Below are 26,865 nucleotides of genomic sequence, written 5' to 3'. Positions count from 1 at the left end.
AAAACATAGTCCATTTCTGACTTCCCTGAAACTGCAAAAGTTCCAGGAATTATAGAAATGAGCAGATGGAAAGAGCAGCAGGTTTAATACTGATAGGTACCAGGTACTATATGGGATTTCGGAACTAAAAACAGAATGGTAGAAAAAGATCTGGAGCTCTCAGTGGATTACATTCAGCAATGTGATTGTAGAAGTCATTCTGCTACTAGAAGTATGAATTATACATAAGAATGGTGGGGTGGGGGCAGGGGAATCTTCCTTCTGATATCCTCAGATGCAGGTCTTTCACAGAGAGGTGGTATACCAAGCACACAGGTGTATGATCAGCCTGAGTTTAAATCCTGGATCCTCCATTTAGTAGCCACTTAAGTAACTTTGGGCAAGTTACTTAACCACTCAGTGCCTACATCTCCCCATCTGTAAAATGAGGGTAGTAACAGTACCTATTTGTTGAGTTATTAGGAGAATTAAATGAGAAAAGCACCTAGAACAGCCCTGCAAATAGTAAGTTCACAATAAATGCTATGCTACACATTATGTCAGGCACCCAGCGTTCAAAGATGAGTCAGATATAAGTTCCAGCTCCCTAAGGGGAACTTGGAGCTCATGGGGAAGCTAATCATGGAGCAAAAAATTTAAACATCACATGTTAAGTTATACACTAGGGGAATAAATCAGGTGGTCTGGGAGAGTCAGGGCGGGCTTCACTAATCAGGTGACTGGATTGCCAGGATGCATGGAATCCTGGCAGGTGGAGAACGGAAGGGAGAGGGCATTTCAGGAAAAGGAAGTGGAGAATGGCAAGAGCTAAGGTAAAGAAGTAGAGAGAGCACCACACGTGAAAGAAAAAAGGCAGCTTGGTGGTGGGATGTAGATGGCCAGAGGGATGGGGTGAGAGGTGGGGTAATGGAGAAGATCTGGGAAAGGCATGCATGATCTGTGGTGATACTCGTATGCACTTCCTCTAGGAATTGAGAAGCCATTATCATTTTTAAGTAGGTGAGTGACATGATCAGATTTGAACAGCAGAGACAAGCATGTAGCTCAGTGTCTGGCACTTGGCAGTTGCTTACTAAATGGGGTTTGAACAAATATATGACAACTCCTTGAAGCAGCAGAGTAGGGGATGGATTCGCAGTGGGAGACTGAATGCAGGGAGTTAGTTTCCAATAGTCAGAGTGAAAGATGGTGAGAATCTAAACTAAGGCAGTGGCTGTGGAGATGGGCAGGAGGTACAGAGCTGATGAAATAGCTCTCAGAGACTCACTGGACTGGCATCCTCAGGTTCAGGGTTTAAGGGGGGGAGGTATAAAGAATTTAGAAAGAGTCCAAAAGAAAGGTTCTGTTTATAATTGTAACACAACAGTAATAAACATAGGAATAAACAAATGAGAAGTACTCAAGATCTACATCATGGAAACTTTAAAATTGTTAAAGGACATAAAAATGAGGCAGATGTTTTCTGCCACAAACATGTATCACTGGTCCTAAAGGGGAACAATATACTGCTTGCTCCTCGTTGATGAAAATGCCCCATATTTGAGTCTAATGTCATAAGACTCTATTATCCACCATCTCAGTACTACCTACTGCCGACTCCTGTGTCCTACCACCTCATTCCTTGCAGATTTTAGCTTCCAGCTCAATGTTTTTCACCAACTCTTGCCCTGCTCTAATTCTTGATGGTTCTAATAACCATTCAGATGATCCATCCAATATCCTCACTGCTCGGAAATTCTCTGGTGGTCCAGTGGTTAGGACTACAAGCTTCTACTGCAGGGGGCACGGGTTTGATACCTGGTCAGGGAATTAAGATCCCACATGCTGGCAGCTCAGCCAAAAAAAACCCCAAAAATCAAAAAACAAAACAAAACACCAAACAATATCTTTGCTGCTCAGTTTCTTGACCTCTCCTCTCACAACCTTGTTGTCTGCTCTACCTTAGCCATTAATTCCTGTGGTCATACCCTAGTAGACCTTGTCATAACCAGTAACTGAACTACTCCATGATCTTAATTTCAAGCAACCTCATTTCCAATCGTCATCTCCTATTTTTTCCCATTGGCTTCTTCTGATGTTTCAATTCCAACAAACCTTAGACCGCCACCAGGATAATCCATGAATCTTATTTTTTCCCATTGATCTCAATTCCTTTTCACAATCACTCCAGTTTTTCAACTCGTGGCCCTACTTCCCTCCTGACTCAGCTTAAATTCCCATGGTCAATCATCAGAATCAGTTTCTTGTAGACATTCTCAGCTTTCCTATCTGACCCTCACTTCTCTGAGTGTGTTTGACTAACCCACAAAGTTGAATAAATCCAACTCTCCACCTCTTCTGAACCTGCACCCAAGCCACTGAACATACCTGGAAAACATGCAAAACTATGCACAATGGTCACACTTTAAATTCATGATCACTAACCCCAAGCAGGCCTCTAACACTGTCTGGTGATTATGTTGCATTTCCGTAGTTGTTAACTCTACTGCTCTCTTATATGAATATGTCATACACACACCTCCCTCCTCAAACCGTCAACATCTCTTCCCCTATCCCACTCTTAGCTGATAACTTTACTTCCTATTTCATGGGGAATAGAGAAGCAATCAGAAGATAACTCCCGGGACTTCCCTGGTGGTCCAGTGGGTAAGACTCCACGTTCACGCTTGCAATTCAGGGGGCCTGGGTTCGATCCCTGGTTGGGGAACTAGATCCTGCATGTATGCTGCAGCTAAGAATTCGCATGCCGCAACTAAGACCCGGTGCAGCCAAATTAAATTAAATTATATTAAATTAATTAAATTAAGTCAAAAAGAAGATAACTCCCACTGGCTCCCACCATCACATCTTACCACCTACTCGTGTCTGTGTCTGGACGCTGTACCCTCTTCTTCCTTTTATTGTGGAAGAACGATCCGTGTCCTAAGTGAAGCTGTTCACGTGTGCACAAGACCCCGTCGTCTCTCCAGTCAAGGACGTTGCTCCAGCCACTCTTCCCTCTCTTCTCTGAATTGTGGATGTCCCTTCTCTATTAGGTAATTTCAGTCAGCACAGAAGCAGGAGGCTCTCCCTCCCATTTTATTAAAAGAGATTTCTGATCCCACTTCTTTTTCAACTTTCTCCCCACAAATCTTCCCATTTCAGCAAAACTCTCATTCCTTTGCTTCTATTTTGTCATGCCACCCCAGTCAGAGTTTGCTTCCACCCAACCACCAGAACTGCCTTTAACAAGGTCACAGTGGCATCCACATTACTGAATTTAATGACTCATCTCAGTCTTCATTCTAGCTCTTCTTATTCCATTTACTATAGATCCCTCCCTCCTCCTTCACTTGGTTGTCAGGATACCACACTCTCCCAGATTTCCTCTTATCTCTCTGGCCCCTTCTAAGTTTTCTTTATGCTTCCTCCTCAACTCCCTAAATTCTAAATATTAAAGTAACCAAAGCTCCAGTCCTTGGACCTGTTTACTTTTTTTTCTATCTCCCTTGATGATCTCATCTAGTTTTGTGGCTTTCTATAGCATTTATATGATGAAGGCTCTCAAAAAATTTTTAATAAGCAATACAAGTTTATTTAATTACTTTGGAAACAATCCCCCCCCCAAATGATGCTTGAACCTAAAAGGTACATAAAAATGACCAACAATATCTTAAAATAATAGAGCTGAAGGGCTCTCAAATTTACATCTCTAGCCTAGACTGCTCCTCTGAACTTCAAGACTAGTTCATCCCACTGCCCTTTTGATGACACCACTGAGATTTCTAACAGGCATCTCGAACTTAACATGCCCCAAACTAATTTACTAATATTAACCATAAAATCTACAATATGTTTAGGTTTCCCCATACCAGTAAAATCTTGTCAGCTCTATTTATATATACTGATGTGAAAGGATCCCCTAAACATATTGATGTTAACAAAAAACAGGCTGCAGGGCTTCCCTGGTGGCGCAGTGGTTGAGAGTCCGCCTGCCGATGCAGGGGACACGGGTTCGTGCCCCGATCCGTGAATATCCCACATGCTGCGGAGCGGCTGGGCCCGTGAGCCATGGCCGCTGAGCCTGCACGTCCGGAGCCTGTGCTCCGCAACGGGAGAGGCCACAACAGCGAGAGGCCCGCTTACTGCAAAAAAAAAAAAAAAAAAAAAAAAGCAGGCTTCAAAACAGTACAATTAATATGATCATATTTGTGTCTTAAGAAGGATAGAGAGATACATGTTTTTTTTTTTAAATTTGAAAGGATACACAAGAAACCATCTGTAGCTACCCCAGGCTGCAGAAGGATAAGAATGGTGTGAGGACTTTGTTCATCTCATACTCTTTTATTCTGCTTGGATATTCTTGCATGAGCGTGTATCATGCCTAGGATAATAAAAGTATTTTTTAAACTAACAAAATAGGATCCCTAGCAGAGTATCAGTAATAATAGAGGGGGAAAGGGAAGGAAGAAAAACAGAAGAAGAAGGTGTACTGGGTTAAGTTTCAGAATGTAACCTTATTTGGAAGTAGGACCTTTTCGATGGTTAAGAAGAGGCCACATTGGATTGGGTTGGGCCCTAATCCAATGCCTCGTATCCTTATAAGATGTACACACACAGGGAAGAATGCCATGTGAAGACAAAGGCAGGGATTGGAGTGATGTGTCTACAAGCCGAAGAATGCAGAGGACTACCGGCATCCACCAGACCTGGAAGAGACAAGAAAGAAGATGTGGCACAAATATACAATGGAATATTACTCAGCCATAAAAAGAAACGAAATTGAGTTATTTGTAGTGAGGTGGATGGAATTAGAGTCTGTCATTCAGAGTGAAGTAAGTCAGAAAGAGAAAAACAAATACCGTATGCTAACACATATATATGGAATCTAAAAAAAAAAAAAAGGTCATGAAGAACCTAGGGGCAAGACGGGAATAAAGATGCAGACCTACTAGAGAATGGACTTGAGGATATGGGGAGGGGGAAGGGTAAGCTGGGACAAAGTCAGAGAGTGGCATGGGCATATATACACTACCAAATGTAAAATAGATAGCTAGTGGGAAGCAGCCGCATAGCGCAGGGAGATCAGTTCGGTGCTTTGTGACCACCTAGAGGGGTGGGAAAGGGAGGGTGGGAGGGAGACACAAGAGGGAGGAGATATGGGGATGTATGTATATGTATAACTGATTCACTTTGTTATAAAGCAGAAACTAACACACCATTGTAAAGCAATTATACTCCAATAAAGATGTTTAAAAAAATAAATACATACTAAAAAAAAGAAAGAAATTTTCCTTAGAGCCTTCAGAAAGTGCATAGCCCTTGACTTCAGACTTGCAGCCTGCAAAAGGGAATAAATATGTGTTGTTTTTGTCCACCTAGTTTGTGGTTTTTTGTTGTAGCAGCCATAGGAAAATAATATAGAAGGGGAGAGAGACAGAGACAGAGAATAAGAACGAATGGGAGGCACAGAGGGAAGGCTAGTGGGCTCTGCGGGGGCAGTTGTTGTGAGGACTGACTGGTTAATTGGGTGTATTCACTAAACCAATATGTACAGAGTGCTTGCTCTGTACCAAGTTTAATAAAAGGAATCAGGAAAGCTCTTGTTCTCCCTAGCCTTTATTCCATCTGTACTGGGATGTGGACAGTTCTGCCCAGTTGCCTCCAAATTTCCAGACTTGGCGGTGTGTGTTGCACACTAACTCCCCCCAGGCTCCTCCACTGGAACCCCAGGGGTGGGGTGCCGGGGCGGGGGGTGGGGAAGTGCGCTCTAGGACAAGGGGCTCTGGCCTATTATCTCAGCAGCTACAGGGGTTGAGCCAACAGACCCTGGCTCCTGCTGTCTGCTTTCCAGCCGGGGGCCTATTCTTTGCTCTCTGATCCCCCCTCCTGTTTGGCCCTCTGGCCCCTGCAGGCTGGGTCAGTGCCCCCTGGCATCATTGCTCTGAAGCCAGCAACCCTGCTGGGCCATTCACAGGCATAGCCTAGTAGGGGTGGGGGACAGATGTTAGTTCCTTGTCCCCCTCCCCAACAAACACACACACATATGCTCGGTGTGTATCAGTGCCCTGGGAAGGGACCAAGGCAGAGAGAGTGATGGGAGGCTACAGGCTCTGGGGGGATGTAAATGGACTGGGTGTGTGTGTGTGTGTACTAGGGAGAGGCCGGGGCAGTAATCAGTGTGAGATAGGGGGGTTGTCCTCAGACTGCCCTCCTGGGCAATTACATGCCAGCAGCTCATCCACTACCAGCTGGCATGCAGGCTTTGAACCACCAAGAAGCTTCCCATACAGCCCCCAGCTTGGCCACTGAAAATTCCCAGCTACGTTCTCTGGCCTATGTGATGGCTCTAGGCCACGGAAGTTGGCCTGGGGTAGCTATTCTCTCCATAAACACCCACGCCCACACCCCAGACATACATTTCTTCCCACCAGACGCCCAAACCCTATCAGAAGAAACTTACCCTCTCTCTCCATAGACTCAACTCTCCCCCTCCTCTCTGCCTCTTGCTACTCTCTTCTTTTGCCAACTCCCCTCACAACTTCCTTTTCTCTTTTTTACTCTTTCTGAAGTGCAGACTGTTACTGATAAAACCCTGGGAAAGAAGTAGTCTTCTAAGGCAGCAGAAGGGAGGGGCCTGGAACTCAAATTCTTTCTCCAGCCTACGGTGGAAGTTAGACAAGGACCCTCCAATTCCAGTGCACCCACCCACTGAGTGCTTTAGGTCAGGGGTCCCCAATCCCCTCGGCTTCGGACCAGTAGCAGTCCCTGGCCTGTTAGGACCCGGGCTGCCCAGCAGGAGGTGAGTGGCGGGCGAGCGAGTGAAGCTTCATCTGCTGCTCCCCATCACTCGCCTTAACTCCTGGACCATTCCCCTACCCACCCCTCATCGGTGGAAAAGATTGGCTTCCTCAAAACCGGTCCCTGGTGCCAAAAAGCTGGGGACCACAGCTTTAGGTGCGGTACCAGCGCCTGTGGTCTACAGGTTAGGAAAGGGAGACAGATGCAGCGAGTTACCTACTCTCTCTAAGCAAGAGGTAGAAGCCAGAGTTGTGTTGGTCGTTTGTGGGGTGAGGTGGGGCACGCAGTGGGGAGACGAATAGGAGGCAAACTCCTTCCAGAACTGCCTGTGGGAACAGCGTGGAGAGAAGCCGGACTGGAAAAGGTGCAGGGCCGGTGTCCAGGCTGCCCATCGGACCTTAAGAAAGGGAGGCTGGGCTTTTTCTGCCCACTCTCTGCCCCACGCTCTACTAAATGCAGGGCTCCAGGGACCCTGAGGGGGCTGGGAATTGGGCTGTGGTTGGGAGGTGTTTATTCTCCAATACGCCCCAGTTGAGTACTGCACCCTCTTTTGGTGTTGGAGATGAGTTGATTCAAAGGGAGAGTATTCTAGAGATACAGAGAAGTACAAAAAAGGAAAGAGAAGAAACAAGAACAAAAAGTGGGGAGAGAGAAAAGAGCATTGAGAGGGAGTGAGGTGTAGAAGAGGGACAGGAGATTTGGGCCAGGAGAGTCTCGGAAAGGAAGAGAGTGGCCCTACTTTGTCCAGCCTCCAAACCCAGGATGCCAGGGATTAGGAAGCAGCCTTGCCCATGGGCTGAGTTGCAGCCTCCGCTCAGGGAACCCTGAGCAAATAGCCCTGATCCCCACATAAAGGGCCAATTAACTGCGCTGTCTCTGGGAACAAATCCGCTAACAGGGTGACAAGCCCCTAGACGCTGGCAGGCCCTGTGTTTGCTGAGAGGCCCACCGGGAGCAAATCAGGGGATTAGGAGGGGGCAGGAGCCACATGGTGGGATGCGGTTTCCTGTCTGCTGCAGCCCTCCCTGCCCCAGAGCAGGGCTGGTGCCAGGACTCCGGATTTCTGTCCTGGTTCATCCTCTGACGTGATGGAACCCAGGTGACCCGGGTGGGTCAGCAGGGAGGGGAGGAGAGGGCTCCTGAACCGGGAATCTGAAGCATCGGATCAGAGCAAGTAGTCCAATTTCTCCTTAACGGATGGGCAACCAGGTCCAGAGTGTGAAATCTTCTCACTGGCAAATATAAGATTGGGACGTCTGGGTTCGTCATTCCCGAAGGGATTGATTTCTGGTGGGCAAATCTATCCCCTATCACCTCTCTTATCTGAATGCAGCCTCGTCCTGGAACAAGGATCAGACGTCAGGTCCTATCTCTTAGTATCTGGTCCTTGAGAAAGAATGTGTCACCAGCTCCTCTCCCACCTACCCCAATTTAAGGCCCGCTGGGATTTAAGTCGTATGTGGGGCGCCAGATTCCTAGTCCTGCAAGGACAGACGGGGTGCTGAAAGGACAGCTCCTAGGGCGCAGCCTCCGGTGGGGCACGCCCGGCCCCACTGCCCCGCCCCACTGCCCCGCCCCGCCTCCGCCCTTCTTGCTTCTGGCCTGGCGAAGTCACGCGCAGAGCTGAGTCGGGGCAGGGGACCGTAGGAAGGCACCTAAACGTCCGTTCGTTTGAGGCCCCCGAGGGCTGCTCTGAGGATTGAGGGAGGAGTTTGGGGACAAGCCCCCACCCCTTGACTAAGTCTCTAGTTCACTTGAGCGCTGCCTGCCTGAAATACTCAACTCCTGACTTAGCTTACGATGGGGTCTACGTCTGTGTAGCACCCACCCCTCAGGATGTTGACCTGTTCACCTGCCTCCTCCCACTTTGGAAGCAGCCACCCTTCAAAGGTGATCTCCTCACACGGAGCCCTCCGGTTGAACCAGAACCCCACCATCAGCAGGGCCTTAGCTCAGATAGGCCCGGGTCTCTCTTCCCCTGACACCCCAAAGCCACCCCTAGCCTAGGAAAGTGTGTGTGTGTGTGTGTGTGTGTGTGTGTGTGTGTGTGTAGGGGGGCGACTGGGAGATCTTCAGGTACAAAGAACTCCAGAAAAGCCAGAAGCAGGCGGGTCGGGTGGGGGGGTGTCGTGTCCCCTCCTCCTAAGGAGGACCGTTATCAAGTTTGAACAGATTTGAGCGAGGCTTCCATCAACCCCATGTCTTCTCTTGCACTTGCCTTTACAGGAACAATATTGCTCTCTTTGTCTTAGCCCCAGACTCCCTGGTTCCCCTTCAGTCTCCTCCGAAAGGTAAGACAATTTAATAAAATATGTCAGAGCAAAGTAATGCAAAAGCATGCAGATAGATGCGAGATGCCTGGGTTTCCCAGGGCTTTCCACCTCCAGTTTTATCCCTGTTGAGTATCCTCAGGAACTACTAGATTAGTGGTGCATCTGGGGCAAGGACTCCCCGGTCAAGACGCGCCTCCTCATCCCCCGGTCTCTCGGCTGCAAACCAGGCGACTGCTGGGCAAAGGGGTGGCCGCACCGCGGAATTATTCTCCACCCACTCCCAACTCCCGCCCCAAACCACGCCAGCCGTCCGAACTCCTGCAGCCAAGCCCGGGGACTTGGGAGGAAGTGGAAGCCAGGACTTGGAGAGCTAGAGGAACGGTCTGGCGCTTTGCCTCAGTTTCCTAAAAGAGGAAAAGAGAGGAGGGATTCCTCCTTTGAAGTCAGGCAGAAGGGCAGAGTCCGAAAGAGCCTCATCTCTCCTTTTGGGTGCTTTGAGAAAGGAGGGAAACTCTCCCGAGGTGTCCAGAACCGACGCGGGACTCGGGGCGCGGGGCGGGGACTCCATCTCGCGCGCAACGCGACTCTAGTCTCTGGCCCTGCTAGTGGCCGTCGGGGTGGGGGTGGGAGGGTGAAAGGCGGCGGATTAATCCCTTAATTACGCGGTGATCCGCGTGGCACCTGCCTTCTGCCCGCCCAGCTCCCGGGGGACCCGGGCACGGGGGGGTGGAGAGAGAAGGACGAGGGAAGGAGGAGGGCACGCGGAGGCACGCGCGGTACCCAGGCGCGCCGGCAGGAGAGCGGCACCGTGGCTGGGACAGAGCGCAGAGGCTGTAGAGGGGCTTACGGCTCCCGGCCCGCGGGTCTCAGACCCAGGGGCTGGGCCCCGAGCCCCCGGCCCCGGTCCCAGTCGGGTCGCGCCATGCTGCGCTACCTGCTTAAAACGCTGCTGCAGATGAACTTGTTCGCGGACTCCTTGGGCGGGGACATCTCCAACTCCAGCGACCTGCTCTTCGGCTTCAACTCCTCGGTGGCGACGCTCAACCAAAGCCAGCTGACCCCCGGCGATCCTTATCTCAACGGTGAGACCCTGCCCCACGGGGACTTCGGATCCAGGGATGGGGTAAGGTTGGAGGGCGGCATGGACGGGGAGTGCAAAGCGCCCCTGCCCCAAGGTCCGGGACCCAGCTACGCCCTCCCGCGCCTCCCGGGTGGTGGGGACCAATGGATAGTTTGGGGCTTAAAGCACCTGAGTGGGGATATCGGCGGGAGGTCGAGGGCTTGAGAGGATTTGGCAGCTGAGTCCACCACTCTCCTCTCCTCCCCAACCGATGCCCACGGCCACCCCAGGTGAGAAGAACCGGAGTAAGAGAGGCCGGGACCCACAGCACGGAGGGTAGAGGAGGGGGCGCGGTCGCTGGAGGGCCTGGGCCAAGCCGGGCCACCCGGTGACCCACCCAGGTAACAGGTTTCCGTTCGGGACCCTAAGTTTTCCAAGAACTCACTTAGGACGAGGGTGATGACGCCAAAATGTTAGATGTGTTTGCTACAGAAGGCGACAGAGGAGGCGACCATTTCAGGGAAACTTAGAAGTTTGCCCCTCAGAGGTAGAACTCACCGCCGGCCCACCCCGGCAGAGCTGCGGCGGGCGGGCAGCGCTGGCGGGGTCATTACCGCTAATTAAGGTGATTAATAAATGATTGAGACAGCGCGCTTTCCCCTAGCGCTGCGGGGAGGCGGCGAGAGTAGATCTGCCGGAGCCTGGGGAGAGGGCCAATTGCGCCCCCTGCCGGCCGCATCGGGAACTCCCGCAGCCCTGAACGACTTTGCTGTTGATCTCCCTCTGGGCACAGCCTTCATCCCTCCGCCTCTACCCGCTCGAATCTACCAGCACTGTGCTGGGGACTCCAAGGTGGCAAGAAAGGGGACCCAGGCAATGGATGTGTGTTTGTGAGTGGGGTACTCCAGGTGCTGGGGGAGGAGCGCCAGAGCCCCATTAGCATGGCCATTAGCTATTCATTAGCTGCTGTCGAAGCATCTCCTGAGACCGGGAATGACAGGGAAGAAATTCCAGGGAAAGGACGCCTGCAGCTGTGTCTACAGGAATTAGGGGGAAAGAGCCGATGAGAAGGGTGTGGTTTATATGGAGGGAGCAAGGAGGAAGAAGATGGGGAATGAGATGGGATTCTCCAACCTCCTGACCCTCTTAGATTCCCAGGAGGTTAAGCACAGAGCCCTTCTCACGGACACCCCAGACACGCCTCTGCTCCCCCAGCGCTCTTACAGTGTTTTCACCACACATTGTCTCATTCAAACTCGAAAATTTAAGGAGGTGTGTTGATGGTCACATTTTATGACTGAGAAAACAAACTCAGAGCGGATGAATAGTATCCCAATGGTCACGAAAGCAACGTAAAGCTTGGCAATAACAAACCAACTTCCATTACACCCAAAGGCCATGTGAAGGGGGTAAAGGGAATTTGGGGGCCTGGAAGAATATGATTCAGGTAGATACTGTAGAGGTCAAGATAAGGTAAGGTGGGCCAGGGAGGAAGAGCCCTTAACTAATGGTAGAATAGCCATATTCATGGAGTCTTCTTCCAAGTGCTTTACATACACTCTGGTCTTGTGACAACCCTATCACTACTGCCACATTACAGATGCCTGTAATGAAACTTCGACCCAGACAAGTTCAATAATTCGCCCTAGTTCTGACAGCTAGGAAGTGTCAGCGTCTGAGATTCCAGCCCCGGTCGGTTCCACAACACCCCTTGAGCTCTTATCCACTCTAGGGTCGCTCACGTGGGGTCTGGTCTGCCTAAACGGGGACTGGAATGGGATGGAGGAGAAGAAACGAGTGAGAAGCAGAGATTTCCATCTGAAAGGGAGGAAATCGAGAAAAATTCCTTCCTTCCCTAAGTGGGAGGGAAACCGATCTTCTTGTCCCTAACCAGTTAGATACCCTCTCCCCAGGATAGCAGCAGCACGGGGCAACCCGTGCAGCTTTGTCTCCACTAGAACTTCTTAAGAGCCGGGGCTGAGAAATGAAACCCAATCCCGTACAGAGGCTGGAAGCAAGAGGTCCCCGCGGATTTTGGAACTGGGGGTGGGATGGGGCGTTGGGGGCGGGGGCGGGGGAGGGGAGGCAGAGAACAGAAGCACGGGGCTGTCCCTGGTTATTTAAGGACACCAGGTTACGCGAGGCGGCAGCGACGCCTACTGGCCGCCATAGGTTACAAATCCACTTTTGACGAATCTGGGGGTGGGCGTCTGAGCTCAACCCGCTCGAGGATCCTGGATCCCAAACTGCAGAAGAGGAAGCGACCAGAGAAGTCTGTAGGCCAAGTGAGGGGCAGGAGCAGACATGCGGGTGAACGGATCTGAGTGACCAAGGAAAGTAGGGGAATTCCTCTCAATGATTCTTAGCCTTTCTTAACTATATCAACCTGTAGAATAATCTGTTGAAAACTATGCCCTCTTAGAAAAGGAGCGTTACTCACTATTCCACCATCATTTGCGTTCAATTCCTGTGACTTCACAGGACCCAGAAACGTGATTATCTGTGGGGTGTCAGTAAGAAGGGCACTGTGCCCATTCACGGGCCCCAGGATAAGGAGTCCCAGCCCTCAGCCCATCATTCACTTCTTCCCTTTCCTAAGGGGGGGCCCCAGGCTGGGCCACAGTCTCCATATCGCTGGTCCGGGACCGCGCGGAGGCGAAGAACAAATTGTCGGCGCTGGTGCACCGCTTATGGTTGTTCACAGGTCTGTGAACCAGCGCGGGTGGGGGGCTGAAAACCAGTCGGCTAGAGGCGCGGTCTACTTGCCAAGCCGTGGCCCAGTCACTCTGCACTTCAACTTGGCAGGAGAGGAGGCTGGCGTCCTTAGCCAGCCTAGAAAGCCGTCCTAGGAGCAGGTGTCCAGATTCCTCTACTGATCTGCCTGTCCGCAGGCATCTCCTTTCCAGCCTAAGAACGTGCGGGGCACCTGTCCTGAAGGAGATACTCGACCCTACACACAGAGAGGGTGGGCAGGAGGGGAATCTTTCTTCTCTCTGGAGATTCGATCTTTCTCCCGGTTTCCGGGTCTGAATGGTCTGCGCCCCCCACCCCCCTCAGGGTCAAAGGTCGGGCCGGAGGACGCCATGCCGCGCATCGTGGAGCAGCCGCCAGATCTGCTGGTCTCCCGAGGCGAGCCGGCCACGCTGCCCTGCCGCGCGGAGGGCCGGCCGCGGCCCAACATCGAGTGGTACAAGAATGGGGCGCGCGTGGCCACCGCGCGCGAGGACCCGCGCGCACACCGCCTGCTTCTGCCCAGCGGCGCCCTCTTCTTCCCGCGCATCGTGCACGGGCGCCGCGCGCGGCCGGACGAGGGTGTCTACACTTGCGTGGCGCGCAACTACCTGGGAACGGCGGCTAGTAGAAACGCCTCTCTAGAAGTGGCAGGTAGGAGTCTCCTGGTTGCTTCCAGAGCCTCGGGAAGGCGGGAGGGCACCGGGTAATCCCATCCAGAGCCAGGCCTAATCTCAACCCATTCAGCAGCTTCCCTTTGGGACTAAGACCTTTGGTCTCTAAAGCCCTCGCTTTGGCCGGAGGAGGAAGTGGGCCTGGTGTTGTCGCAACCGGGGAAGAGTTCCTGTCTGCGGTCTGCGGTGATCCACCTCTCCCCAAAACACTTTCCTGTGTCCTCACCCAGTTATGTCACCCCACACCCTATTTATTCCCCTGGTCATTCATTCTCTCTTTCTCTCTCTCTCTCTCTCTCTCCAGTCCTCCGCGATGATTTCCGGCAGTCTCCTGGGAACGTGGTGGCGGCCGTGGGGGAGCCCGCGGTAATGGAATGCGTGCCCCCCCGCGGCCACCCAGAGCCTTCCGTGTCCTGGAAGAAGGACGGTGCTAGACTCAAGGAGGAGGAGGGAAGGATCACGGTGAGGGGCGGGGCCACGGCTGGGGATCCGACCGGGAGCCAGGGTCGGGGCCAGGGACATCCTGAGGGGCGAAGCCCTAGGCTAGGGGTCTGGGACATGTGTCAGAGGAGGAAGGCCTGAATCTAAAGGTCTTGGAGGGGCGGGGGGAAATGATCTGGAGGCGATAAGACAAGAGATTTGAAATTGGGGCATTAGCTAACCAGAGGCTGAGAGTCAGCTACTGAGTGGGGAATACATCAGCGGAGGTAGGACGGAATCAGTGTAAGAAGGTGGGGATTATGATGCCCCAGGGACTGGTGGGAGGTGGTCTGAGCTGTGGGAGAAATTATACACTTGAGCCCCACCTTGGGCAAATCACTCAAGGATTCCTTATCTGATAAGTGGGTCAAATTCACTGGTTTTCTTCATTGGCTTGCTGTGAGGATCAGATAAACAAATATGCTTTGATGGCTATAAAGGATCAAAGTTTCCATTTTTACTCTGCAGCTCCGTGGAGGGAAGCTGATGATGTCACATACACTCAAGAGTGACGCAGGGATGTATGTGTGCGTGGCCTCCAACCTGGCAGGAGAACGGGAGAGTGGGGCAGCCAAACTTGTGGTCCTGGGTAGGCACGTGGGGTTTTGGAGTTATGGGAGTGTGTAGCCTGGGGAGTGAGTAACTGCGCAGACCCCCTGACTACTCACTCCCTCCCTCTGCACAGAGCGTCCCTCATTCCTGCGTAGACCAGTGAATCAGGTGGTCCTGGCTGATGCCCCCGTGGACTTCCCATGTGAGGCGCAGGGGGATCCCCCGCCTCGTCTACGCTGGCGCAAGGAGGATGGGGAACTGCCCACAGGCAGGTGAGAAGCCCCCTCCTACTGCCTGTAAGGAGACCCAATCAGCTCAAGAACATACCCAGCCCTAGAAAACTGGGGGAGGGGGGAAAGGAAGGCAGATGCCTCTCACTTGATGGCACAGAGAAGTCTGTTCCCCAGAGCCTGTGGCCCCTGCACTAACCAGTCCCCACCTCCGTTCATGGGTCCATGGGTACCACCTTCTGTCCCTGTTGAGGTCTACCTTGTCCTTATGTGCCCTGATCCTGGTGCCTGTCCTGGGTGGGTGAGAAAGTGTCTGTAGCTGTGGCCAATCCAGCCCGGGGGTGGTGGGTGGAGCAGGTATGAGATCCGGAGCGACCACAGCCTTTGGATCGGGCATGTGAGCACTGAAGATGAGGGGACTTACACCTGTGTGGCGGAGAACAGCGTGGGCCGCGCCGAAGCATCCGGCTCCCTCAGTGTTCACGGTGAGGGCCCCGCCTGGGACTGCCTGCAGCAGGGATGAGACGAGGAAGACGGGAGGATGGGTGGAGGTGGAGAATGAGGAGAAAGGACAGAGCAGGAGATATGAGTGCATCCCCTGAGACTTCTGGAAGGAGAGGAAGGATGGGAAAGCTAAGCAGGCTTGAGCAAGAGACGGACATCTGCTCCTGCTTAAGCCAAGCTCAGGCTTCTCTCTCCTGTTCCCTCTGTCTCCCTTCTTAGTACCCCTGACTCCCTGTTCTTTTATCTCCCCTCCCCTTCCCAGTCCCACCCCAGCTGGTGACCCAGCCCCAGGACCAGATGGCGGCTCCTGGAGAGAGCATAGCTTTCCAGTGCGAGACCAAAGGAAACCCCCCGCCTGCCATCTTCTGGCAAAAGGAGGGAAGTCAAGTAGGTGGCCAGCTCCACAGGCCTTCCCACCAGCTTCTCCTCTGGGTCTCAGCCTTCTTCTACATTCTGCAAACTTCTCTCTGGGGTTCTGTCTTAGCTTTCCTTCCAGAAACCTGTGCAAGTTATTTGGGAGGATTAAATAAGATAATGAATATAAAAGGCCTGGAACATATGATAATATGTTTTGGTGGTAGGGAACAGTCCTGTATGGTAATTTCTTGGAGAATCTTTCTGTTTTGGGCAAGGCTGTCCTGAGGATGTAGCAGATCCAATTAGATCCTTCCTCCTTCCCACGCCTGGGGCCTGGGCTTTAACATTCTGCTCTGGAAAGCCAGTACTGTACCAAAGCTGCTCAGGGTAGAACATTACACGCTTTTCTAATTACAAAGGACTTCCACCAGGGGGAGCTCACAGACACCCCTCAACCTTAGCAAACAAATCTCAGCATATAGAATTGGAATGAATATTAACTAAAGTTACAACACAAGTAACTCCCTCCAAGGGAAGGGTGGGAATTTTGCTACTGGGAAACAGGGTCAGTATAATAAAATAAGTCTTATTAACCCCATCCCACTGGGAAACCAGGCCACCCACTACCTCGTTGCAAACCCACAGCCACAATTTTCCATCTTCTCTAGCACTGGGGACTGCTGCATTTTAATTAGATTCTTAAATGAATAAAAATGCTGATGGAAGTAGAGGGTGGGAATAAGTATCAGTCAGGGGCTCAGCATGGTGCCATTAAAACCTGCTTCCCTACCTTCTGTGCATCTAATGTAAAATGTTAAAGCCAGAAAGAAGGGAAAGTACTAACATTTATCATCCAATGTATTGAAAGAGTTTCAGGTAATCACTCGATTTAATCCTCATAACTATCCTCTAAGAGTCAAATTTGGGGAAATTGGGGCTCAGGAAGGTTAAATAGCTTGCTCAGTTTCCTGACTGGTACAGCTGGGATGTGCACCCCCAAATCATCTAAAAAAAACTCCCTTATTCTTGTGAATAGGGTTAACTAGTTTGCCTAAGGTCACAGAACTGCCTTGGGACAGAGTATGAACTAGAACCTTAGGAATTCTCTGGATTCTGGGGTTGGTGAGAATGGGGAACCCTCCCTGCCAGCTGCCAGGTGGCTTGGTTGCTTGCTCTGTCCCCAGGCCCTGCTATTCCCCAGTCAGTCACTTCAGCCCACGGGGCGCTTCTCAGTCTCTCCCAGAGGCCAGCTCAACATCACTGAAGTGCAGAGCGGGGATGCTGGCTACTACGTGTGCCAGGCTGTCAGTGTGGCTGGCAGCATCCTGGCCAAGGCTCTGTTGGAGGTGAAAGGAGGTACGTGCCCATGGAGACAGGGCTGGACTCATGGCCTGGAAGGAAATCATGGCTTAAAGAGATCTGTTTTTCTTGGATTCTATGTAATATGTCTGCAAGGGGAGAGGCATGTTCCTGAGACATGTCCTTGAAGTTTGGAAATCAGGTACAGAAGCCACTAATAGATGGCTGATCCCACGCAGAGACAACAGATGGTTATGGAAGCCCCCTGCAATATCCAGGGGAGGGGAAGTGAAGGAGCAGAGATGAGGACAAGGGGCTGGTTGCCTGAACCCAGGACCCTCGCCTGAGGTGCCCAAGTTCTTCCTCTCTCAGCCTCCCTGGATGGGCTGCCTCCCATCATCCTCCAGGGACCAGCCAATCAGACACTGGCACTTGGCTCCTCTGTGTGGCTGCCATGCAGAGTGACTGGGAACCCTCAACCCAGTGTCCAGTGGAAGAAGGATGGGCAGTGGCTGCAAGGGGATGACGTCCAACTCAACCTAATGGCCAACGGTACACTGCACATCACCAGTGTGCAGGTGAGTCTCACTCCTGGGGCCCAAGTAACTGAGAATGGCCACGTGGTCCACATGCCCAACTCTAGTACCTGCTGCAACTTGAACTCCACCTCTGCCCCTCTGCTCTCAGACCACCTAGAGTGGACAGCATCCTCCCCATCCTTCTGTATACCCACCTCCACTCCTTCGCCCTACCTTGCTCCACTCCCAGTTTGCCAGTCCTCCACTCTCTCCTGCAGGAGATGCACATGGGATTCTATAGCTGTGTGGCCAAGAGTTCCACAGGGGAGGCCACCTGGAGTGGCTGGCTTAGGAGGCGGGGTGAGTTTTTCCTTTGTTCCCTTGTTTTGCCAGCACCCTTCTCCAAACCTGCTTCAAAGGTGGCCAGTACCTCCCCAAACCCCAGGACTGATTTTATCTTCCAAATGCCATGGCCATGGTGGTGGGGAGAAGGAGGACAGAAGTGGTGCCCTTGGGAGGCACACGTGAGCAGGGGTTAGTTCACTATGTCCCCCCTCCACCATCACCACTGTCACAGCACCACAGCTCCTCTGGGAAGGAGGAAGGTTATGCTGGGGCCATCTTTTCCCCATCCTTCTACTCAAAGATTATCTCCTCACTGCAGAAGACTGGGGAGTATCACCAGCCCCCCCTACAGAACACAGTACCCCTCCGGGGCCTCCCTCGCAACCAGTGGTCACTGACATTACCAAGAACAGCATTACCCTGACCTGGAAGCCTAACCCACAAGCTGGGGCCACAGTCACCTCTTATGTGATAGAGGCCTTCAGGTAAGGAGAAGATTTTGAATGCAAACATGGAAAGTTACAAGGAGGGGCCCCTGTGTCCTTAAAGGCTTTGCTGTTGTGGCGAGAGGTTTGCCAGGGTGAGGAGGTAGTAGGGGGTGACAGAGAATGGATGAATGAAATAGACAGGTTGGGCTCGGATAGCTCTGTCACCTCATTCTTGTTGTAGCCAAGCCTCTGGCAACACGTGGCGGACGGTGGCGGATGGCGTGCAGCTGGAGACACACACCGTCAGCGGCCTGCAGCCCAATACCATCTACCTGTTCCTGGTGCGAGCCGTGGGAACCTGGGGCCTCAGTGAGCCCAGCCCCGTCTCCAAGCCCGTCCGCACCCAAGGTGAGTAAGGTCAGGGTCTCTGGGTCACGGGTATAACGTGCAACATGGCAGAGCACCCCCTCCCCGCAAACCATGGCACCTGCCTGGTTCCAGGTCTGTCCTGGTGGCCCAGCCTGGAATAGGAGGTCATGCTTCCCTTTCACTGAGGGAACAAGAGAAGAGGAGAGAGAGAAAGAGAGGAAGATTGATTCAGTCATCTTGGTAACTCCTCACTTCTGAGGCTTTACCCACAGATAACGCAGATTATAAGTAGAAGGAAACTTGGGGGGTCATTTTCATGAGAGAGATGAGGGACAGGGCCTTTAAAGGGCGCATATGTAGTCATGCAGAAAGAATACTCATGTTAGCTGGACACCCTGGCCCACCTCTGGAAGCTCTTCCCCTGACCAGCCTGTTCCTGACCCTGGGATGTGCTCCGAAGTACTAAGTAGTGGTCTGTGGGGCAGGGCAGAGGTGGAACATACGCTCTCAGTCCTGACTCCCTATCCCGGTGGCCCCTGCTGAGTGGGCTCTTGGGTCAATAGACAGCAACCCATCCGGGCCAGTGGAGGAGGACCCGTGGAGAGGCCAGCGGGGACTGGCTGAAGTGGCTGTGCGTCTGCAGGAGCCCGTAGTCCTTGGACCCCGGACCCTGCAGGTGTCCTGGACTGTGAGTGTGGCCTAGGGATGAGGTTAAGGGCGGAGATGATGATGGGGGACAAAGGGGCCTCCAAGAATGGGTATGGGAGAGTGCGAGGTGAGTGGCTGGGGACGATGGGTGAGTGGAGGAGGGGCTGGGACTGGAGGACTTGTGTGGCTCCAGCTCTCCCCCTGGTGTGCTTTGTCCTGTCTCCCACAGGTAGATGGCCCAGTCCAGCTGGTACAAGGTTTCCGGGTGTCTTGGAGGGTAGCAGGTCCTGATGGGGGAAGCTGGTCAGTGCTGGACCTACAGTCCCCAAGCCATCAAAGTACTGTGCTAAGAGGACTCCCCCCAGGGACTCAAATTCAGATCAAGGTGCAAGCTCAAGGCCAGGAGGGGCTGGGGGCTGAAAGCCCCTTGGTGACCAGCAGCATTCCTGAGGAGGGTAAGGGGGTGGGGCCCAGAGCTGATGGGTGGACAAGAGGGAAGAAGGAGTGGGGGAGGATGAAGGTTCGCCTGTGGAGAGCAAGGAGCCGGTGGGAAGGGGGGATGCATCTCACTTCCCTAAGGTGTTAGAACTGGGAGGATGAGGAAGGTTGGGGCAGGAGGGGCAGCTTGCAATGACTGTCTGTGTCCTTCTCACCATGCTCCACCCTGGCCCAGCACCCAGTGGTCCCCCCCAGGGAGTGGCAGTGGCCTTGGGGGGTGAAGGCAACAGCAGTATCACTGTGTCTTGGAAACCTCCGCTCCCCTCCCAGCAAAATGGGGTCATCAAGGAATACCAGGTGCAGGGGTTGAGAAGGTGGGCGGGCTGGGGAGTGGAGGGAGAGGGCGGATGGCGGGGTTAGGATTCGGGAGGAGGGAACCTAGGACTGGCTTTGGGACTGGAGACGAGGCGGGGGGAAGAGGAGAGAGGTTTCAGAGTGCCCGCTCTGAGTTGAATAACGCCCGGCTAAGCCCCTTCTACCATTCAGAGCTTCAAGTTTCCCCGTGAGGCCAGAAGCCACTTCTGAATCTCTAAAGCCGGGTCTCGGCCTCCCCAGATCTGGTGCCTGGGCAATGAGAGCCGCTTCCACCTCAATCGGTCCGCGGCAGGCTGGGCGCGCTCGGCGGTGCTCCGGGGACTGCTGCCCGGTCTCCTCTACCGGACCCAGGTCGCGGCGGCCACCAGCGCGGGCGTGGGCGTGGCCAGTGCCCCGGTGTCGGTGCAGCTGCGTGAGTCCGGAGGGGGTGGGAGGGCGGGGCTGGGAGTTAAGGGGGGTCCTGGGGTAGCGGTGCCTCTACTCCCCTCACCGCTCTGACCCCCACAGCGTCTCCGCCGGAACTGGAGCCTGGGCTCGAGGCGGGCCCGGGGCTGGCGGAGCGGCTGGCGAGGGTGCTGCGGGAGCCCGCCTTCCTCGCGGGCAGCGGCGCCGCGTGCGGGGCGCTGCTCCTCGGGCTCTGCGCCGCCCTCTACCGGCGCCGGAGGCAGCGCAAGGAGCTCAGTCACTACACGGGTGAGAGCCCGGCCCTGGGGCAGCGCGTGCGGGGGGCACAAGGACGTCGCGGAGATGGAAAGGAGGGCCTTGGAGTGGGCGGAGCCTGGAGATCCCGCCCCACCTAGGGAGGGAGGCGGGGAGGATGGAAAGAGAGGAGGAGGGGCTCAACAGCTCCCGGAGCGGCGTCGGGCGAGGGGTCGCACGGGAACTCAGCCCCTTGGACAGGGGCCGGGTGCCCAAGGTGGAACCGGGAGCTGTCGGGACCTGGGCTGGGGGTTGGGGTGACGGGGAAGATCGGGGCCCAGAGGGGGCGGGGCGGGACCTGAGTTTGCTGAGAGGAGTGAGATTTGTCCTAAAACGCCTCGGGAAGGAGCAGGCTTTGCGGTCAGCCTCAGTAGAGAAGGGGCAAGTCTGGGGGGCGGGGGGCGGAAACTCACTTCCTGCGGGTCGGGGGCTGGCAGAGGGAGTGTGGCCAGGATCCCAGGCGATAAATTGTCAGGCGGGGTCTGGATGGAAAGGGGGGACCCGCTGAAAGGGGGAGACTTGAGTTCTGCTTCTCCCTGGGAAGGGGCGTGTCCGGAGAGATGTGAGGTCTCTTAGTTCAGAGGTTCTCAATCTTCGCTACACGCAGGAATCACTTGGGGAGCTTTAGAAAAATACTGATGCCTGAGTCGCACCCCTAGGAATTCCGATGACATTGGTCCAGGGTACAACCCGAGTGGTGGAATTAGGACCAGGCCCAAGGAGTGGACCAGAATATGGATATTTCTGACTTTTCTCCCCATTTCCCTTCTTCTTTCTCTCACGGGTTCCTTTTCGGAAGCCTCCTTTGCTTACACACCTGCAGGTAACACATCTCTGCCCCCGGGGGGGGGGCGGGGTTCGGACCCCAGGTAGCTGCGCTTCTCACACTCTCCCCCTTCGTCTTCCCCAGTGTCCTTCCCACACTCAGAGGGCCTGTCGGCGGCCAGTTCCAGGTAATTCTCTTAGCTCATCTCCCCAAGATGAGACCACTCCCTTCGTCCCAGGCCCAGCTGCCTCCCCGCGCTGACCTCCGCCCTCCTCTCACCGCCACACTCACCGTTACTGTCCTCCAGCTCCCATTACCCCTGCCTCCCTTACTTCGCTGGCCTCTTCAGGCTCTCTGTCCCCAGCGTTCACCTGTTGTCCCTCAGGCCACCAATGGGCCTCGGCCCTGCTCCTTACCCGTGGCTGGCAGACTCGTGGCCGCACTCATCTCGCAGCCCCTCGGCCCAGGAACCCAGGGGAAGCTGCTGCCCCAGCAATCCTGACCCAGACGACAGATATTACAATGGTGAGTTCTGCTTCCCTCAGGGGTACACCAGGAGGCCCTGCAACCTCTCTCCTCCCGACCGGCTGGGGCAAACTGAAGGGGGCCAAGGGGTCCCAGTCTTGCTGAGGCTGCGTGATCCTTGGGAGGCTGTGAGTTGGGGGAGCCTCTCTCGTGCCTTACCTTTACCCCGGATTGGGATAGGGGAAGAAGTGGGATCCCCTTGGGCCCTCCATTCTCCTGTTGTCCTCTATTTTTCTGTCTCTGCCCCGTCTCCTCCCCGGGCCTCCCTCTTTCTCCCCCTCAGAAGCAGGGATCTCCCTTTACCTGGCTCAGACGGCCCGGGGAGCTGCCGCCTCTGCTGAGGGTCCTGTCTACAGCACCATTGACCTGGCCGGCGAGGAGCTGCAGACCTTCCACGGGGGGTTCCCTCCACATCCCTCAGGGGAGCCAGGCGACTGGAACCAGTATGCTCCTCCAGAATGGAGCCAGGGGGACAGTGGTAGGACTCCAGTTCCCAACAACCCCATTTTAGCCCTGAGCAGCATCTTCCCCAAAGAGTATCCTCCACCCTCCCTTCTGGGACCTAGAGCAGCACTCCTTTCTGACGCGTCTCACCTCTGCCCCTTTACTGCCTGTATCTTGCTGTGGCCCCATCCTGCTCTCCTCAGGAGCCAGGGGAGGCAAAGTAAAGCTTCTGGGAAAACCTGTACAGATGCCCTCTCTCAACTGGCCAGAAGCGCTGCCACCCCCGCCCCCTTCCTGTGAACTGAGCTGCCTAGAGGGGCCTGAGGAGGAGCTGGAGGGCGGGTAAGGATGCGCCTTGCCTGCAGATGCCCTGTACACATGGGACCAGCCCAGGGCCTCCTGTCGGCAGAGGGCAAAGATGCTGGGAGAAGAAGGGAAGGGGGCAGCGGAAGGCCAAAGGGAGGGTATGAAGCTACTCAGTCACCCCGCCCTCCTGCCTCTTTGCCCCCAGCTCAGAGCCGGAAGAGTGGGGCCCACCAGTGCCCGAGAGGAACCACGTGGCGGAGCCCAGCACCAGCGGGGGGTGCTTGGTCCCTCCGTCCCGAGGGGAAACACCCTCTCCCACACCTTCCTATGGACAGCAGTCCACAGCCACTCTTACCCCCTCACCTCCTGACCCTCCCCAGCCCCCCACTGACATTCCCCATCTCCACCAGACGCCCAGGTAGGGAGGTGTATAGTACCTTGCATGTTACAGGCCCTCCGTACATATCTATTCAGTGGGTGAATGGGTGGATGACCAGATGGATGGATGAATCTGGGGCCCAGAGGTCTCATGGCTGTATCAGGGTGGAAGTGTGATTTGGGGAGAAATGTGGAGGCTGGCAAGGTCTCTCACTCCCAACACTCATTGCTCTGCAAGCTTCCCGGGGCATTTCAAAGTTGGCTTTCCTCGTATTCCACCAGCATGGGAGCCTTGCGGAGGACGAGCTGTGTCTTATTCATCTGAGTGTTAGGTTGATTGTTTAGCACGGTGCCTGGCACCCAATAGGCACTTAGTGTCTGTTGAGCGAACAAATGAAGCCTCATGTCATTGCAGGAGGGCTCCCCTTGGGCCAAGTTCCCCTCTCAGTGTATCCCAGCCCATGCTGAGTAGCCATGAAGGGAGGCCTGCTGGCCTGGGTGCTGACCCCACGGCCCTCCATCACAGCCCCACCCCTGCTGCTAGTACAGCCAGCAGTGCCCCAGGTGAGTCTGTAGACCCCTCAACTGGCCTCCACCTCCCCATCCCCCGGAAGCTTGTTTCCCCTTCACCCTCAAGCCCCTTTCTTCTTCTTTTTTTTTAATAACTTTATTTATTTATGGCTGCACTGGGTCTTTGTTGCTACGCGTGGGCTTTCTATAGTTGCGGCGAGCGGGGGCTACTCTTCGTCGCGGTGTGCGGGGTTCTCGTTGCAGTGGCTTCTCTTGTGGAGCACAGGCTCTAGGCACACGGACTTCAGTAGTTGTGGCGCACGGGCTCAGTTGCTTCGTGGCATGTGGGATCTTCCCGGACCAGGGCTCGAACCCATGTCCCCTGCATTGGCAGGCGGATTCTCAACCACTGCGCCACCAGGGAAGTCCCTAAGCCCCTTTCTTGATCCACTCTCTTACCCGGTCCTCCCCCCATCTCCCAATGCCACAGGGAGAACCCGGCAGGCGCCTGGGGAGATGACTCCTCCACTTCACGGGCCCCGTGCCCGAATCCGGAAGAAACCCAAGGCTCTTCCCTACCGGCGGGAGCACAGTCCTGGGGGTGAGGGTGCCATGAACCTGGGAGGTGGTGACAGTAGGGGAAGCAGGCAGATAAGCAAGGGTGAGCTCTGCGGGCTGGAGGAGGGAGCGAGTGGACCCAAACCTTGGGCTGTTAGTTCAGCGCCCTCTGACGCCGGGGAGTGGGAGTGGGAGTGGGAGTGGGAGAAAGACCCATATCGGGAGAAGCAGAAGAGCGCTGAAAACAGGTCTCTCCGCAGACTTGCCGCCCCCTCCCTTGCCGCCGCCGGAGGAAGATGCAAGCTGGGCCTTGGGGCTGAGGGTGGCAGGCAGCATGTCCTCCTTGGAACGGGAGCGGGAACACGGTGGGGAGAGGAGAGTGGCGCAGGCTGGGCCCCTGGGGGCCTGGCGGGGCCCGCACCTGGATGGTAAGGAGGGCCCCTGCTACACAAGAGGGTGGGCGCTGGGACTGGAGCCTAACAGGGTGGTACAGACCGTGCCACTGATGCACTCGTTTTCAACCCAGCTCACCCCTGACCTCCAGCTGGGAGGAGGTCAACATTTGATCAACATCAAAGACACTTGTCTCTCCAGCTCTCTTTGGGCAAAATCCCCTGAAGTTCCCACGTTGTATCCTTTCCCAGGACTGAAGCCCAGAGGAGAAATGAGAGGGGCCGGGCGCTCTGTCCTTTCTTTCCCGTGGCCCTCTCTGCGTGGGAGTTCCCCACGGGTTTCTGAGCACATGTTACGTAAAGGCCATGGGCCGTGCGCTTTGCTTCTCCTCAGCCCCCAGGATGGTCTGCCCTCAACTCCGCTCCCAGAGCTGGGATGGCGGTTACGGGGGCACAGGGGCAAGCACTGATGTTCTCCCCCTGCCTGGACCCAAATGCCCCTCTGTCTCGTGCTGCAGAAGAGGCCTGGCTCCCCTACAGCCGACCAAGCTTCCTGTCCCGGGGCCAGGGCACCAGCACCTGTTCCACAGCCGGCAGCAACTCTTCGAGAGGCTCCGGCAGCTCTCGGGGCTCCCGGGGCCCTGGCCGGAGCCGGAGCCAGAGCCGGAGCTAGAGCCAAAGGCCAGGACAGAAGCGTGGAGAGGTAGGGGCTGGGGGTGGCAAAAACTGAGAGTGGAGGGCTCGGGAGCATGGGCCACGGGATGATTAAAGCTAGGAAGGCAGCGAGGTCTTCTGGGGGAAGTGTCCAAAGGAGGGGACCCCGTGAGTAAGGAGGAAGGGAGGACTCCTGGAGCACAGGTGACAAAGGATGAAGACAGATGACGTAACAGAGGGGCCAGGCTCTATAGGAGAGCTGGATCAGGAGAGAGGCTGACCAGAAATGAGGTGCATCCCTACTGGGTCCTGTTTGTCCGACCAGCGCCTTGCAAACCAGCCTCTCTCTCTCTCTCTCTCTGTCTCTAGGAACCAAGATGACCTTTGATGAAATACCAGAAATTCCATGGGGAAGGGCGTGTCCCTGGGCCAGGAGCCTGAGCAAGAGCCCCTCCCCCTGGTGAATGAGGGCTGAGCTGAGAGGAGCAGGGAGAAGTCTCTTCCCTCTCAGCAATGATGCATGGGGCTCCCTGAGAAATTGGCCTAGAAGCCAGGAGCCAGCTCTTCCCTTGCTATCTGGGACCCATTCATAAAAAAGACAATAAAAAGAGTCTGATCAGAGCCCTGGGCCCTGTTTGTCTGGTTTTGTGCAGGATGTGGGGAGGAAGGGGGCTGCGAGCGTGTGTATATCATTTAAGCTTCTTCGGCTGAAAGCACTAGGGGAGGGCAGGGCTAAGAGATGCCACCTGTTTTGCCTCCAGAAGGAGCTGAAGCCACTGTCTTCCCAGTTACAAGCAGAAGGACTTTCCGAATAACCAACGGCGAGAATCTTGTCCCGCCTTCCGAGAGCAGAGCCAGGCCCTCCCTGGTGCCCTCCTCCCCTATCAGGAAATGTACCCCTTACAATAACAGTAATTTTTAAAAACTCAAAGAAAGGAGGAGCTGATGGGGGAAATCCCAGCCAAGAAGGAAAAACAGGCTTTTTCAGACAACCACCCACACCCCCTCACAAAGGGTGTGTGTAGATGGGCACCTCTTAGCCAGATTAGGCCCAGATGTAGTTGGTTAGACTGGCAGAGAATTTCTTTTTAATTTTGGCCACGAACGCCATAGTCCCCATCACTCCCGAACCCACAGCCCACGCCACTCACTGGGCACTGAGGTCTGTTTCCTTCTCACTTGCCCAGTGACTGCTCCGGGCTCTCAGGGGATGGCCGCTGACCCCCCAATCCCAGGCTCTGACCTCTCCTGCCCCTTTGACCTAAGTGTGTACAAATCCCTTTTTTCTCATTTGGTCTGGCAAATGAGGTTGGCATGTTTTCAAAAGGAATTTTACCAGGAAGCTAAAAGAAAAAATAAAATCCAAAAAAGGAAAAGCAAATAAAGAGGAACGGATGTGTATCCAGAGCACTGACTCGTCATCCTGAGATCACGACCATGGGCATGCTCAGTAGCAACCGTCCAGCGTGTGGATTCTGCCCCTGACCTTTCCCGCCAAATGAGAAGGATGCAGCCCTGCTTGCCCTCCAGTGTTTTTCTGTGGCTCAGGCTCTGGAAGTCCTGCTCCTCCATT

The 26,865-nt window shown here is 54.5% G+C and overlaps 1 protein-coding gene across 1 annotated transcript; it reads left to right on the top strand.

Moving 5' to 3' along the window:
* Window positions 1–9,975: 9,975 nt before the first annotated feature.
* Window positions 9,976–25,674, top strand: ROBO3 (roundabout guidance receptor 3; the record flags this gene model as incomplete). The annotated part of the gene is made up of 28 exons (XM_079708924.1): window positions 9,976–10,135; window positions 13,171–13,497; window positions 13,822–13,979; window positions 14,466–14,586; window positions 14,683–14,821; window positions 15,137–15,264; window positions 15,546–15,670; window positions 16,825–16,996; window positions 17,312–17,517; window positions 17,736–17,817; window positions 18,122–18,287; window positions 18,472–18,638; window positions 19,163–19,287; window positions 19,477–19,702; window positions 19,921–20,042; window positions 20,301–20,472; window positions 20,568–20,753; window positions 21,559–21,582; window positions 21,670–21,712; window positions 21,911–22,050; window positions 22,334–22,528; window positions 22,698–22,836; window positions 23,006–23,218; window positions 23,594–23,742; window positions 24,179–24,289; window positions 24,507–24,674; window positions 25,157–25,341; window positions 25,662–25,674. The coding sequence occupies 27 exons, from the start codon at window positions 9,976–9,978 to the stop codon at window positions 25,309–25,311; spliced, it is 4,119 nt and encodes a 1,372-aa protein (XP_079565050.1). The 3' UTR covers window positions 25,312–25,341; window positions 25,662–25,674.
* Window positions 25,675–26,865: the final 1,191 nt, after the last annotated feature.

This window comes from Hyperoodon ampullatus (genome assembly GCF_949752795.1).
Source record: "Hyperoodon ampullatus genome assembly, chromosome: 7".
NCBI lineage: Eukaryota > Metazoa > Chordata > Mammalia > Artiodactyla > Ziphiidae > Hyperoodon > Hyperoodon ampullatus.
This window is presented reverse-complemented; position numbering and strand designations above follow the sequence as displayed.